The sequence below is a fragment of the Oryzias latipes genome, chromosome 6, assembly GCF_053564925.1.
Source record: "Oryzias latipes strain Hd-rR chromosome 6, Olatipes_Hd-rR_3.1".
Classification (NCBI taxonomy): domain Eukaryota; kingdom Metazoa; phylum Chordata; class Actinopteri; order Beloniformes; family Adrianichthyidae; genus Oryzias; species Oryzias latipes.
Window position 1 is genome coordinate 30,627,501 of NC_136242.1, and position 14,123 is coordinate 30,641,623.

General features: G+C 38.8%; 1 protein-coding gene and 1 non-coding gene across 5 annotated transcripts in view; both read left to right on the top strand.

The window, feature by feature from the left end:
* The window catches only part of wwp2 (WW domain containing E3 ubiquitin protein ligase 2), a 59,876-nt gene extending 48,882 nt beyond the window's left edge, over window positions 1-10,994 (top strand). For all 4 annotated transcript variants that reach the window (XM_023956034.2, XM_023956035.2, XM_078949004.1 and 1 more), the window contains 10 exons: window positions 406-477; window positions 1,352-1,440; window positions 3,425-3,584; window positions 5,178-5,311; window positions 6,347-6,487; window positions 6,567-6,687; window positions 7,121-7,225; window positions 7,303-7,399; window positions 9,983-10,055; window positions 10,255-10,994. In XM_023956034.2, coding sequence (XP_023811802.1) covers window positions 406-477; window positions 1,352-1,440; window positions 3,425-3,584; window positions 5,178-5,311; window positions 6,347-6,487; window positions 6,567-6,687; window positions 7,121-7,225; window positions 7,303-7,399; window positions 9,983-10,055; window positions 10,255-10,354 — 1,092 coding nt within the window. In that variant the 3' untranslated portion in view covers window positions 10,355-10,994. The remainder of the gene's footprint in view (window positions 1-405; window positions 478-1,351; window positions 1,441-3,424; window positions 3,585-5,177; window positions 5,312-6,346; window positions 6,488-6,566; window positions 6,688-7,120; window positions 7,226-7,302; window positions 7,400-9,982; window positions 10,056-10,254) is intronic.
* mir140 (microRNA mir-140) lies at window positions 2,225-2,319 on the top strand. Its single transcript, NR_107098.1, has one exon. It is a non-coding gene; the product is annotated as a microRNA mir-140 (primary transcript).
* Window positions 10,995-14,123: the final 3,129 nt, after the last annotated feature.

Genomic DNA, 14,123 nt, shown 5'->3' on the forward strand with positions numbered 1-14,123 from the left:
ACTAGTCTGGCCATTCTCCTCTGATCTCATTTTGGGGCTATTCTCTGTAAACCCCAGAGATGGTTGTGGGTGAAAATCCCAGAAGATCAGCAGTTTCTGAAATCCTCAGACCAGCCCGTCTGGCACCAACAACCATGCAACGTTCAAAGTCACTTCAACCACCTTTCTTCCTGGTTCTGATGCTCTGTTTGAACTATAGCAGACCGTCTTGACCTTGGCTACATGCCTCAGTGAGTGGACTCACTGGTCACTTTCTTACGCACACCTGTCAAACTGTAGCAGCAACTCGATATAAATATACTTATATATATCTATATATATATATAGATATATGGATATATAGATATGTGTGTGTGTGTTTATATGTTTAACTCTTACCCTCTCGTGGTTCTTGTTGCCCTGCAGTCCAACGCCTTGCCAAGCCACGTGAAGATCTCCGTGTCCAGACAGACGCTGTTTGAGGATTCATTTCAGCAGGTCAGACTGAAAACTACTCTAGGATTTGAACATAGACTAAACAAGTGACGTCAAGTTTCATTTTCCTTTCTCTTGTCCGCTTTCAAAATCATACACTGAAGAAAAAAGCAGAGTATGAGATGTTTTTCGCTTAAAAGTGCCAATGGAAATAGTGAATTTGTGTTAAGATTTCATCTTCAAATAAGTTAGGATGTTCTGGCCTTTGAAGATGGGTTAGACACTCATTGTCAGGTATATTGATTGCTCTTGTAACTGGAAATATTTCAAAACATGATTTAAAATAAAGTACCCCCCCCCCCCCAAAAAAAAAATCCTGTGCTATTCCTCGTGCTACAACAGTCCTTATTTCTAAACCTTTTTTTTCTAAAAGTAAGATGAGAATTGGACATAAATTCATATACATAAATGTATGTTTACTTTAAAACTTTGGCATTTTTCTCATTATGTGGAGGACATATATTGTCATTTTTGTTGTGCCGGTCATGTTGGATTACGGATGTGAGGGGCTGTAAGCTAGCAGGATAGAGAGTGAACAGAGAACTATCGGATAAGGGTGATAGGAAGGGGGGGCGGGGCACTCTATGCTAACAGTCCCATCCACAACTCAGGCAAATTTCTAATGATATAGATATTTGGTAAGTACCACAGACAGCAGTCACAAAGTGCTCTACAAGAGGAAAAAAAACACAAATTACAGTTAAAATGCATAAAATAATATAATACACTTAAAAATTTGATGTATTTTAAAATCAAATGACTCAAGATCATTCAATATGTTTTGTCTTGAAAAACAATTGTTACTTCTAACAGAAAAAATTACTAGTAATTTACTAGTAACCTTTTTTTTTTTTTTTTTTACACTTCTCTTCATCAGATCATGAATGTGAAGCCGTACGATCTTCGTCGTCGACTCTACATCATCATGAGAGGGGAGGAGGGGCTTGACTATGGCGGCATCGCCAGGTGAGGAGAAATCCAAACGCACCTCCGCCTTAGCCTTCATTCGCATTCTGTCGTCTTATGTGCCTTCTCTGGTTTTCCTGCATCTCATCCACCTGTGGGTATTCTTTACACAAGCCTCCATGTTTGATGTTGGTGAGGGTGGTGTTGGTGTATGTTTAGCTTCTGCCGCTTCCTCCTCCTCCTCCTATAGATTACATATTTAGGTTTAGTGATGGAGAATGAACGCAAAGTTTATGTTATGCTTTGTTTCATTATCAACTCGTGACTTAAACTATTTTTAGCTTTAAAATTTCAGTCTGTTGTCCCAACATGCACTAGGAGTTGTTTTAATGACCCGATGGTGGCAGCGTTTTCTCAATTTGTTGCCGTAGCGACAGGATGCAGCATCACCGGGTTTATCAGGTTCGACACTAAACCCTGTAATCCTCCTGCTATTTGTCTGAGCTCTGATTAAAGTTTGCTAACTTTTGGAGATCCATGATCCTACAGGTTCTTGTGGCAATCATCCGTTAGCTTCCCCTGTGTTTAAACGCCAGAGTTGAAGGCAGAAAAGCGTCTTCTGTGTAAAGATTCATCCTGTAGCCACACAGGGATGTTTTAGCTTGTTGCAGAACCTCCTCCTCCTGGAGCTCCCTTGTCCTCCCACCATCATCTGTTCCTGTCACGCCTCCTGCTGTCCTTCAGGTCTTCCTCTCTGCATATATTTTTTTTTCTGTTTGTGGTGTTCTCATCGTTCTCCCTTTTGGGTGTTTTGTTTTTTTTTTGTTTTTTTGCATTGTGTCTCTGTCTCCGGTGTCACGTCAGTGGTTTTACCCTATGGTAGGTGACATCATGCTGTTCTACCACAGGGTAGAACCACGGACGGGATGTTGGGAGGTGTCTGCGTCCGTCAGCCCGTCCGTCAGTCCATAACACCCAGCGCTCCGCACGCCCCCCGCGGGTGTGGGCGGGGCTTAAGGAGCGCTGCTGCTGCTGCTGGTGGAGGGGCCTTCATTCTGTCTAACATTCATTCCTCCACAGTTTGTCTAATCTGCTCTTCAGATTCTTCTGCTCTGTCGTTCGTTGGAATTGCTTCAAGACAAACTTTAACACATTTGATCTGATTCTGATCATCTCTTGATGTATTTTTAAAGCGTTCACAGCATTATTTTTTTTTAAATGCCGTTTTTAGCCACAAAAAAATAAAAGGTGTAGTTTACTAGAACATAGTTTCTGCAGAGCAATAGTAGTTTATATGAAATTGAATTGTAGGTGGAACTGTTGGTGCAGAGTAAGCTTTCCTCCCTTCCCATCATCCATCTGTTTGCACGCTCTCTCGTTAGCTTACAGTCCTCACAACCCCAACCGAATATTACCGGTGCAACAAAAATGGCGAGCAATATCGGAGCTAGTCTTTGGTTTTGAGCCAGACGTCAGCTTGAATACGAAAAACAAACTCGTTCACAGATCTATTTGTCTGGTGGATGCATCAAGATGGAGCGGAGCAGGGAGCTTGTGGCTTGCCGTAGTAGCTTCTATGTCACCCAAGTTTTTTCCAATGCCTTTTTTTCTTTTTTTCACTATGGTTTGAATAAAGAATTACTCAGAAATGCAGTTTTAAGTCTTAAGTTTTTCTATATGTGCTCTCCATCATGAGAAAAATGGCTCAAGAACATGTTAAAAACACAATCTTTATGAGAGTGGGAAATTCTTTCTTAGGAATTTGGAAAAGTTGTAACACTTTCGTTTATTTTTGTTTTATTTTCCACTAATGTGTAAAGTTCCTTTTTTATTTTTATCCTTCCATGTTTTACAGGTTTCGTTTTTTTGCTGAATCTCGGACTTTCTATTTTTCTTTGTGTTTCTTATATGGTGTTATCTCCAGACATGTGTTGAGCTTTCCATCCCTTCCCTAAATGAAAATGAAAGCTGTTGTCCTGACGTAAATGATCTTCAGGTTTTTGCTCCGCCCTGCAGTAACGCCGTCTGTCCTCTCGCTCTGCAGAGAGTGGTTCTTCCTGCTGTCACACGAAGTCCTGAACCCCATGTACTGTTTGTTTGAATACGCCGGCAAGAACAACTACTGCCTCCAGATCAACCCCGCCTCCTCCATCAACCCCGACCACCTCACCTACTTCCGCTTCATCGGCCGCTTCATCGCCATGGTGAGCTACTTCCATTTGTTTTTGCTTAAATCTTGAAAAATATTTGTTCTTGCAAACCCAGTTAGCAAAACCTACTTTGGTCCTTCAAATCCTGGAATTTTTAAAGATATTCCAGGATTTCCAGGATTTTATTCTCCTTTTTTAATACATTTGGAATCCTTGGTGTAGAACCTTGCTGGTCCGATACCTGGCACTGGCATTTTTCACATGCATATCTTTTTTGTTACTGTGATGTTTTCACTTTATTTATGGTCAATTTTGATTTTTTTTTTGTGCCAATTATTACCTTTTAAGTTTCATTTTTATTTAGCAATATAGCATTCAACCCTGCATTTCCTTCTGGGAATGCAGCTCCTTCTAGTTGTAGTTCCTTTTTATTACAGTGAAAACAAACTAGTGTATTAAGTAAAAATGACTCATTTTAGAACAACATGTGAACAAAATGAGAATATGTGTACAAGTTTTCTTAAATCCTCAAAATCTAAAACTAGCACTAGAACATAAATATGAATTATTCTTTTCAATGACAGTGAATGCAAGTCTAAAATTTAACTTAAACATAACATCCTTAAATTTGAACCTAAAATTGGGTAATTTCATTTTTTCCCCATTTTTTAAAAATTCTTAAATCAAGTTTTTCTATTGTCAAAATAATGGAGCAAAGTGATTCAGACTCATTTATTAATAATTTCCTTATTTCTAGATGTCTAGATCTCCTAATGAGACAAAAAGTTCTCCACCGAGCGGATTTTGGGAAAAGCTTGTTTAAAATTAAAACAGCTTCAGACTTGGAAACTTAGGTCTAAAAACAAGGTTTCAAGTCTCTCAAGTATCAAATAGTTTGCAGTGTAGTTCTGGTTTCTTCTTGTAAACTTGTTTTCTGTCATTGTGGCGTGACTGAGGGTGGAGTGGAAAGGTGGGGGGGGGGGCATTTGGTGTCACTTTTCTGTGGTTTCTGTCGATGTAAACCCTCGTTTCAGCCTTGTGAATGTACAGTAAGAGCCATAAAACGTCTCTCTGTGTGGAACCGGCTCCAAACAGCCGTCTGTCCCGAAGCCGACAGCCTCCGCCCTCCTTCCCACACCATGACCTCACTGCCGCACCCTTCCTGCCAGCCTACACCCTCTGGAGCTGCCTTCCCTCACTTCCAGCATGCACTCCACTCACATGCTTTTTAAAGATGCCTTTCCCAGATAAGTGCTCCAAACCCTTTTTCTGCTGCCCTCTATCTGCATAGAGACCTTCTGTCTCTCGTCTGGCAGCTGGGAGACGGAGATCTGGTCCGTCAGAACACCGGAATAAAGTCTGTCCAGTCTTTGTTGCTCTTGGCTTTTCACAGGCCTGAAGCCCCGATGGGTTCGTAACCTTAAAGCCGCTCCGTCTGGCTTTAAACGCCAAAGAAACACCACCAGCTGGTTAATGTCATTCACGTGTGATCACAGGCCTCTGAAAATAGTAAGCTCATAACTCGCCTGATCCAGACTCTGTGGACTCAAACCTGTGGAATCCTCACCTTTACTGAGCATCTCTGAGTTTTCACTGAGCGGCGAACGCCAGGCGGTTTTCCACATTGTTGAAGTCTTCTCCCTGCAGGCTCTGTACCACGGAAAGTTCATCGACACCGGCTTCACGCTGCCGTTCTACAAGCGAATGCTGGACAAGAAACCCACCCTCAAAGACCTGGAGTCCATAGACCCCGAGTTTTATAACTCCATCATGTGGGTCAAGTAAGTAAAGCAGCTGCTGCAGAAGAACATGTTGATTTTGGGTTCATATAAAACCATAAAAGAAAACTTAAAAATGCCTTAAATATGTCTTTTTTAGAACACTGTCTGAATTTTTGAAGCTGTGAAATATTTAGTTTTCAACTCTTATCAAAAACAACCTCCAGCATTTTATTCAGCTAATATTATTTAATAAAGCATTTATCATTCAGCATCTCAAGTAGGTTTTTAAAGACCCACTCTGATTAAAAAAAAAAAATCATGTTTTTTTAACATGTTTTTGCAGCATTTCTTCTGATGATGGGGGACATATATTAAGAAAATAAGGATCAAAATCGTATTTCTGTGTAATTCTTTATTCAAATCGTTGTGAATCAGGAATAGACACAAAAATACAGTTTGAAAAAGAGCTTATACGCTGGGCTGACCCCACGCTCCCTGCTCTGCTTAAACAGATCTCTCAGCAACAAGGGGGGGGGGGGTTGGTCCCACCAACAAATTGGAGGTGAAATTCTAAAGAACTACTGCCACTCTGCAGAAACTATGTCCTAGAAAATGACACTGGTTTTTAGGTTTTAGCTTAAGAAAATACATATTCGTAATGAAAACCACTGGAAAAACTTTAACAAAAGGTGATTCCAGTGGGACTTTAAAGTGATGGCGTTGCCATAAATGGCTTTTAATGATAACGGGTAGATTCCTAAAATGAGAAAAGGGATAACATTAATGGTAAAGACGATTTAACATCTATAATTTAATTCCAAGAAGTTTAAAATGGTTTTTTTTTACACCCATTTCCATGTTTCTTTAATGTTTTCCTTTTTAGCAGATGATGTCAAATGTCTATTCTAAATAACAAATTGAAATTGTTTAATTTTAGAAGTTTCCTATTTGGTACAAAATTAAAGTTTATGGTCTCTAAAACTTAAAAACGAAACTACGGTAACTAGTTTCAGTTGCTTCTTCAGGAGCAACTTTTTAAGTAAATGAATGTTTTTAAAGGGTTGATGTTTCATGATGTTTTGCCTCTGCGCTTAGGGAGAACAACCTGGCGGAATGTGGGGTGGAGCTGTACTTCGCTCAGGACATGGAGATCCTCGGGAAAGTTTCCACCCACCAGCTGAAGGACGACGGCGAGAACGAACTGGTCACGGAGGAAAACAAGGAAGAGTACATCAGGTGAGCCGACAGAAACGGTCCCAGCTGACCTTCAGCGCCGAGGTCGAGCTCCTAAATGAACCGCCTTCACCTCCTGCAGCCTGCTGACGGACTGGAGGTTCACCCGCGGGGTGGAGGAGCAGACGAAAGCCTTTCTTGACGGCTTCAACGAGGTGGTTCCTCTGGAATGGCTTCGCTACTTTGATGAGAAGGAGCTGGAGGTAAGAGGGATGGTTTTCATGCTTTATATTTACTAAAAAATGTGTTTGATCTGGACGAGGTCCTGAGGATCAGAGTTGAAACTCGTTCAACACCTGCTGAGCGTCGTCATCCAGCAAAATCACCAGGAATGATTCGATTTTCTCACCTCATCCTAGAGGCATTAGTTCAGAGGTTCGACCTAGTGTCTGAGAGGAGAATTTCCTCACAAATATGGAACCTTTCAGGACTCCAGAGGTCGTTCAATGCTTTGTTTCAAGTCTGCATGTGAATGCAGACGATACTTAAGATAGTAAACCATATTTTTCCACCTCTGTAAAAACTCAGAGGCTTCCTGTTTCGTTTTTTTGTAGAAGATCAATTTGTTTAAACGTCTGCTTAAGTTAAGGTTGTAGAGAAGCAGCGGGACAATAACATGTCTGGTCTCCGTGGCAGCTGATGCTGTGCGGGATGCAGGAGATCGATCTGGCCGACTGGCAGAAGAACACCATCTACCGGCACTACACCAAGAACAGCAAGCAGATCCACTGGTTCTGGCAGGTGAGCTGAATTCGGGTGTTTGGTAAACATTCACACTGAAGCGGTGACGTTCGGCGACTGACGCTGCGCTCCTACAGGTGGTGAAGGAGATGGACAACGAGAAGAGAATCCGTCTGCTCCAGTTTGTAACAGGAACCTGCCGACTGCCGGTCGGCGGCTTCCAGGAACTTATAGGTACAAAACATTTATCCTTTAGTTTGTAGATTTCACAGACCGCCCAGTTTGTGGGAAATTTTTGTTTGTTTTTATATATACATATATTTTTATGTGAGGATATAGATATGACAGTTGTGAAAAAGGTTATTAATAGTATCTCTAAGCCTCTAACATACCTATGTAACGTATCATTACAAACTGGGAGATTCCCAAACCAAACGAAAATAGCAAAAATCATTCCTATTTATAAGAACGGAGACAAACACCAATTGTCTCTCCTTCAACAATTCTCAGCAATTTTAGTAAAAATATTAAATGATAAACTAGTTACATTTATTGATAAACATAACATTCTAAATCAAATCAAATCAAATCAAATCAAACTTTATTTATAAAATAGCGCTTCTCATGCACTTTGTGCAGCTCGAAGCGCTTTAACACTAAAAACAGTAAACACACAACATTACAATAAAAACCCCAACCCACCCTTCACCCTTCCCACTTCCCTCCATTAAACCACATGACCCATGGCTCCCACGTACAATGAATTATGACTATGTAACTGTAAAAGAATAAATAAATAAATAAATAAACAAACAAACAAACAAACAAACAAACAAGTATGGCTTGGCTCTGCTGTGAGGAAACAGTATCTGGGAATCCTTTCATACCAGGAGCCAGCCCGGCCAACGGAACATCGCCACAGTGCCCACCCAGACCGGGACAACACCGGGGTCCCCCTCACAGCCATAAAGCTGTAAAATTAGACCCCAGCCGCCCCAGCAAGGGCAACAACTGCAGCAACAACCGCTGACCAAGCCGGCAAGCCCTGGAGGAAAAGATCCCCTCAAGAAACACTGGGGCTAAAATCATAAGATGCTAAAATTAAAAACATAAAAAAGAAGGAAGAAAAAAAAAAAAAAAAAAAAAACATAAAATTGAGAATAAGATGCGTAAAATTAAAATAAATACATAAAATAGCCTATACTAAAACTAATAGAATAAATTAGCAGTTAAAATCAACTAAAAGCTAAATTAAAAAGGTGGGTCTTGAGCCTCTTCTTAAAAACCTCTACTGTCTCTGCGGCCCTGAGGTTCTCCGGCAGGCTGTTCCACAGGCGAGGACCGTAATGGCAGAACGAAGCCTCACCATAAGTTTTGGTCCTCACCTTGGGAACAACTAAGAGGCCAGCACTGGAAGACCTCAAGGTCCGCGAGGGCTCATATTTTAAAAGAATATCATTTAAATAAGAAGGCCCAAGACCATAAAAACATTTATAAACCATTAAAAGAATTTTAAAATCAATCCTGAAACGCACAGGGAGCCAATGCAGCGATTTTAAAACCGGTGTAATGTGTTCCCGCCCTCTGGTTCTCGTCAGAACTCGTGCCGCTGAGTTCTGTAGAAGTTGTAAGTTTGAAAGAGACTTTTTGGGTAAACCAGAGAGCAGGGCATTACAATAATCTAAACGACTGAAAATAAAAGCATGCATTAGTACCTCTGTGCTGGCAAGAGAGAGGAACGGGCGGACTCTGGCAATGTTCTTAAGATGATAAAATCCTGTCTTAACGACATTTTTAATGTGTGGGATAAAATTTAGCTCAGAGTCAAAAAGTACGCCCAGGTTTCTCACACATTGAGAAGGTTTAAAATTATGAAGATGTGGTAAAATCATCTCTCTCTTGTCTTCAGAAATGTGCATCTGGAATTGTCATTGACTTTAAAAAAGCATTTGACTCTCTCAATCATGACATCCTACTTGACAAACTGGATGTGTATGGGATAAGAGGACCAGCGCTAACTTGGGTCAAAAGCTATCTAACAGGAAGAAAACAATTTGTCAAGATTGATGAATTTACATTAGAAGCCAAAGAGATAAGTTGTGGTGTCCCACAAGGATCAATTCTGGGCCCGCTGCTATTTATTTACATAAATTATATATTCAATGTTTCAAAACTTTGAAAACTCCTGTTATTTGCTGATGACACAAATATATTCTATTCTACAGCCAATCATAGGGAACTTAGCAATGTGGGGAACACGGAGGTAAACAAAATAAAATCATGGATGGATTACAACAAGTTATCTTTGAACCTAAATTAAACCAAAGTGATGTTTTTTGGTAACTACTACGCCAATACCGAGCTCTCAATTAAAATAAATAATGCCTCAATTGAAATTCTTGGGGGTTGCTATCAATGACAAACTAAGTGGGAAAACATTACCATTCAGTATCCAAAAGCAGTTCTTGGAAAATGAAGGAGCCTACAAACTGAGGGGATGTAGGAACTGATAAGAACCACAAAGAAAAGCTAAACTTTGGAACGAGTTAAGTAATGAGCTCAAACAATGTTCAAATATACAAATAATACTCGTCCTTTTCAAGCAGTAAATCAAGCTCTGCATGTCTTAATAATCACTATATTTAATTAAGCATTTGGGATTTAAATTCTTTTTTGTTTGTTTTTTATTTTCTGTTTTTTTATCTATGCATTTCATTATTTCTAATGAGTTTGTGTAAATTCTGTGAAAATTCTTTATTGCTTTGACTACAATGCTTGAAATAAATCCATCAATCAACCAATGTTTGTCATCTGTAGGAAGTAATGGTCCCCAGAAGTTCTGCATAGACAAAGTGGGGAAGGAGACTTGGCTTCCAAGAAGCCACACATGGTGAGATCTTGTCTTTATTTAACTCTATATTTGTTTTAAAAAAAAAAAGATATTAGTGGGTCATAGGTATTTTTTCAGTAATATTTTTAGTATTTGGACAACTTTTGAGATAACACGTTTTTCTTTGTTTATGTTGACGTATTTCCAGCCTGAATTGTCTGGATTTTCTCTGACCTAGTTCTTGTTTTTGTCCTCTCAGCTTCAATCGTCTGGACCTGCCGCCCTACAAAAGCCTGGAGCAGCTCCGAGAGAAACTCCTCTTCGCCATCGAGGAAACGGAAGGATTTGGACAGGAGTGACTCACAGCCGTTGCACCGGCAACACAAAAACACTAAATTCAGCATGACCGTTTTTATTGTTTTAGATTCATGTGTTCCTCCCGGGGTTAAAACTTTGGCCTCATCCGGGGAGTAGAGTCCCAAGGGTGAACTGAAACTTGACGTTTGAGACCCAAAACACAGAGGATGTGTGTGTAGTTGCTCATGTTGTGTATGTGCACATAGACAGTGTGTGTGTGTGTGTGTGTGTGTGTGGGTTTTGAACAGAAGACACACCCCCACTGCCCGCTTCCAAGCGCACTAAAGCCAGATGGCATTACGGCCTTAATGCCACCTCATGTCAACAGCACAGCTACCCGCAGATGCAGTAAAGCAAATTCACCCCAAACACATTTTTAACCTTTTGAAGCGAGCAGCGAACGAGACGGACTGAGTACATGAATGAATTCACTTCATTCGTTAATCACAGGGCTAAACACCCCCCCCCCCCCCCCCCCAAGGCCCCGCGTTTGGGGGCGTGTCCGGGGCCCAAGTCTATTACTGAAGCTAAAGAGAAGAGATGCAATTTTATTTTTTATCTTTCTGTTACTTGTGAAAGTCAGCATTTTCTCTTGTACAGATCCAAAAAATAAAAAGAAACTGAGTCTTAATACAGTCTTAACCTGGATATCTGTCTTTTTTTTTTTCTTTCAACAGTTTTCTTGTAATCGTGTTCATGAAGATTGATCAACCATTTTCACCGTATTCATCTTAAACACATGTTTTTATCTTAGAATTTCGGGCTTAAAAATGTAAACGAAAACACTAAAACTATTAAACCAACAAAGCTGTGCAAAATAAAATCCAGTGTGAAGATCTGAAACTACATAACAGAGTCAACAAACTGTGCTAAACTTAAAAAAAAACAAAAGCAACTGAAGGTTAGCGACACACACGCTCATGTTTGTTGTGATTGTGCCGCAATGAAGACTTTTTTTATTCATTTCTCACATAATAATTCAGTCTGATAACTTACAGATGCTTAAAAACGTGATGCTAACTAACAACTAAAAATGTAACCCATCAGTTTGTTTGATCAAACCGATAATCGCAAAATAAATTTGGACAGTGACTATTTGTCCCCTTATCAATAGGAATTCTTAAATAAAACTCTCTTTTGAGATTTTAAAAGAGAATGTTATTTTTAAAACATCTCATAGAGAAATAAAGTAAAATGTGATTTGAAGTTGTAGAAAAATCTTATAGTAAATGTTTTAAGGATTTAGTGTCAAAAACAAAAAGGATTCAACCTTAAAAGATTACAGCAGGATTAAGAGTTAATGGGTCACATTTGGGATTTTTCTTGAATTTTACTGACCAGCACCCCAAAGAATTTTTGTTTTTTTAAACATTCCTAACGTTATTAGATTCATCTTTAAAAGCCAAAATTCACAAATGGTAAAATATTCGCACAAACGTTGAGTAAAAACGTTCTGTCCTGATGAGGTCCTTAAGATCTCAACGTCTTAATACAGGATTTATTTTAACCCATAACAGAGCCGTCTGTCAATTATAGTTTATAATTGATGTTGGTGATTGTCATTTACTCAGCTAAGAAACATTTGCTGAAAAAAAAAAACTGGACTCTTTACCATTCGATGTAAAAGAAATGCTCCCTTCAAAAACCACCACTGCACCCTCCACTCGTCACTGAACCGGACTTCACTATTCACTGGACGGAAAATCCAGTGGTTGCTGTTAATTTACAAAACCCTCCTTGGCCTTTTCCCTCCTAGTTGAGGCAGCTTTTGCACATTTCATCTCTCATGTACAACACCTACTCTGCAAAACGGAATTAATTAACAGTCTATCAACCAATACGTTCCTTTCAGTCTGCAGTTTTTAAAAGGAATCTTAATAAACATTTTAAAGAAAACTGTAACCTAGATTTATGAGACTAATGACTTTTAATTGATACAATTATTTCAATGATTGTCTCTATTACCGCTGTTTTATCCTGATCTTTGTTCTATGCGTTTCATGTAACTCTTCATTCTTGCCTTTTGCCAGGCTACAGTTGAAAATAAGATTTTTCCTTTCTTAATCTGTCTTGACTGGATAAATGAAGGTAAATACATAAATAAATTATTGCACAGTCAACATTTAACTCGCTAGTTAGCGGAGTATTCATGGCATTCTGAAAGCCTTTTTAAAGTTGTTAACTTCCACATCAAGACAAAATGTTAAAAAACACTACATCTTATAGAAATCCTGATCCAGTTCAGGATTGAAACTAAAAAAGTTAGACTGTGGTAATACTTATTTTAATAAGGGACATGATTGGTTAAGGATGGCAGGGGCAGAAAAGTTGACAGACAACTAGGCAGCATATAATTAGAAGTCTTGTTTACTCAATGCTACAGACGGTCTCTGTTGGTGTCTTGATGACTGAACACCTTTTCTGCCATTTTTCTGGATTATTTATAAAAAGAGCGTAAAGATGAGCAAAGCTGCAGGTGAGCAGACCTGGTCACTTCAGAAGAGATAAGAACAAACTCTGAAACTTGATCAAAGTTTTGACGTGTTAAAAACAAGCTTCTATGGCAAGCAAAAGAGCCAAAATAAGAACATAATGGAACAAAATACGCTATAAAAATTACATGCACCTTGAACTCATCTTAGGATGTGTGTAAATTAGTTGTCTTTAGAAAAAGAGTAAACAAATTGGGCTGAATTGATGACTATAATGTTCCTTTTTTTTAATCCATCCATCTACTATTGTTCTAATTTATTTATTAATTTTTTACATTTTCTGCTTGCCATACACAGAAGCATGAACAGAATCACATTTCTATTGTTTACATTTTAAATATTGATTTTCTGTGTGTGTTTTTGATTCTAAAGTTATTTAAATGATATTTGTTGTAGAAACGTTTTTTTTTCCCAATTGATCTAATTGAGTTGATGTGTAAATCTGATAAAAGTTCTCAGCTTAAGCTTTAATATCTTGCCATATTCAAAAAGCTTTATGTTCTGTTGGCATATTGATTTCATTTGTTTTATTAGTACGTTGGTTTTATTAGTAGGGTTCATGTATTTGGTTTTTTTTCTGTTTTACAGAAATCATTTTGTTATAAATTATTCCACTGCTATGGAAAAAAAAAAAACTGGCCCAAAAATGGTTTTCATAGATATAGCTGGCAGCTTTTTCCACTCATCAGGCCTCAGTCTGTGGTTTGGCAGGCAGCGTCCCAATAATTGAAATGACATGTTTTCAAGTAACCGTACAAACAAACCCTTTGTCATCTCCACTCTCGGTGTCTCGTTTGCTGTCCAGTAAATACTTTCAGGCAGGACAGCGGTTATAGCCTGGGCACGGAGCTCTGAGCAGATGCTGAAAAATAAACAGTGGAAATGTACCAAGAAGCAAAGGAGGATTGAGAAACTGAGCAGGAAAAAACAGGGCTGCAGAGTCCAGCATCCGGGACCACGTTATGGATCTTAAGGTTGTTGGGAGAATCTGTGGACGGATGCAGCTGCAAAGAGACAGAGGTAATTGCAAAGTCATGCAACTCTGCATCAATTCACAAAGAATTGCAATTTTAAAATAACACCAGAAAACAGTCCCAAAACGGCAACACTGAAAAGTTTTTGAATTGCATTAGAATGAATTATTTCAGGATTGAATTAAACGCCACCAACAACAAAAAAAATGCAAACTACCATTAGGTAGAATTTTATTTTTAATAAATTATTATATATATATATATATATATATATATATATATATATATATATATATATATATATA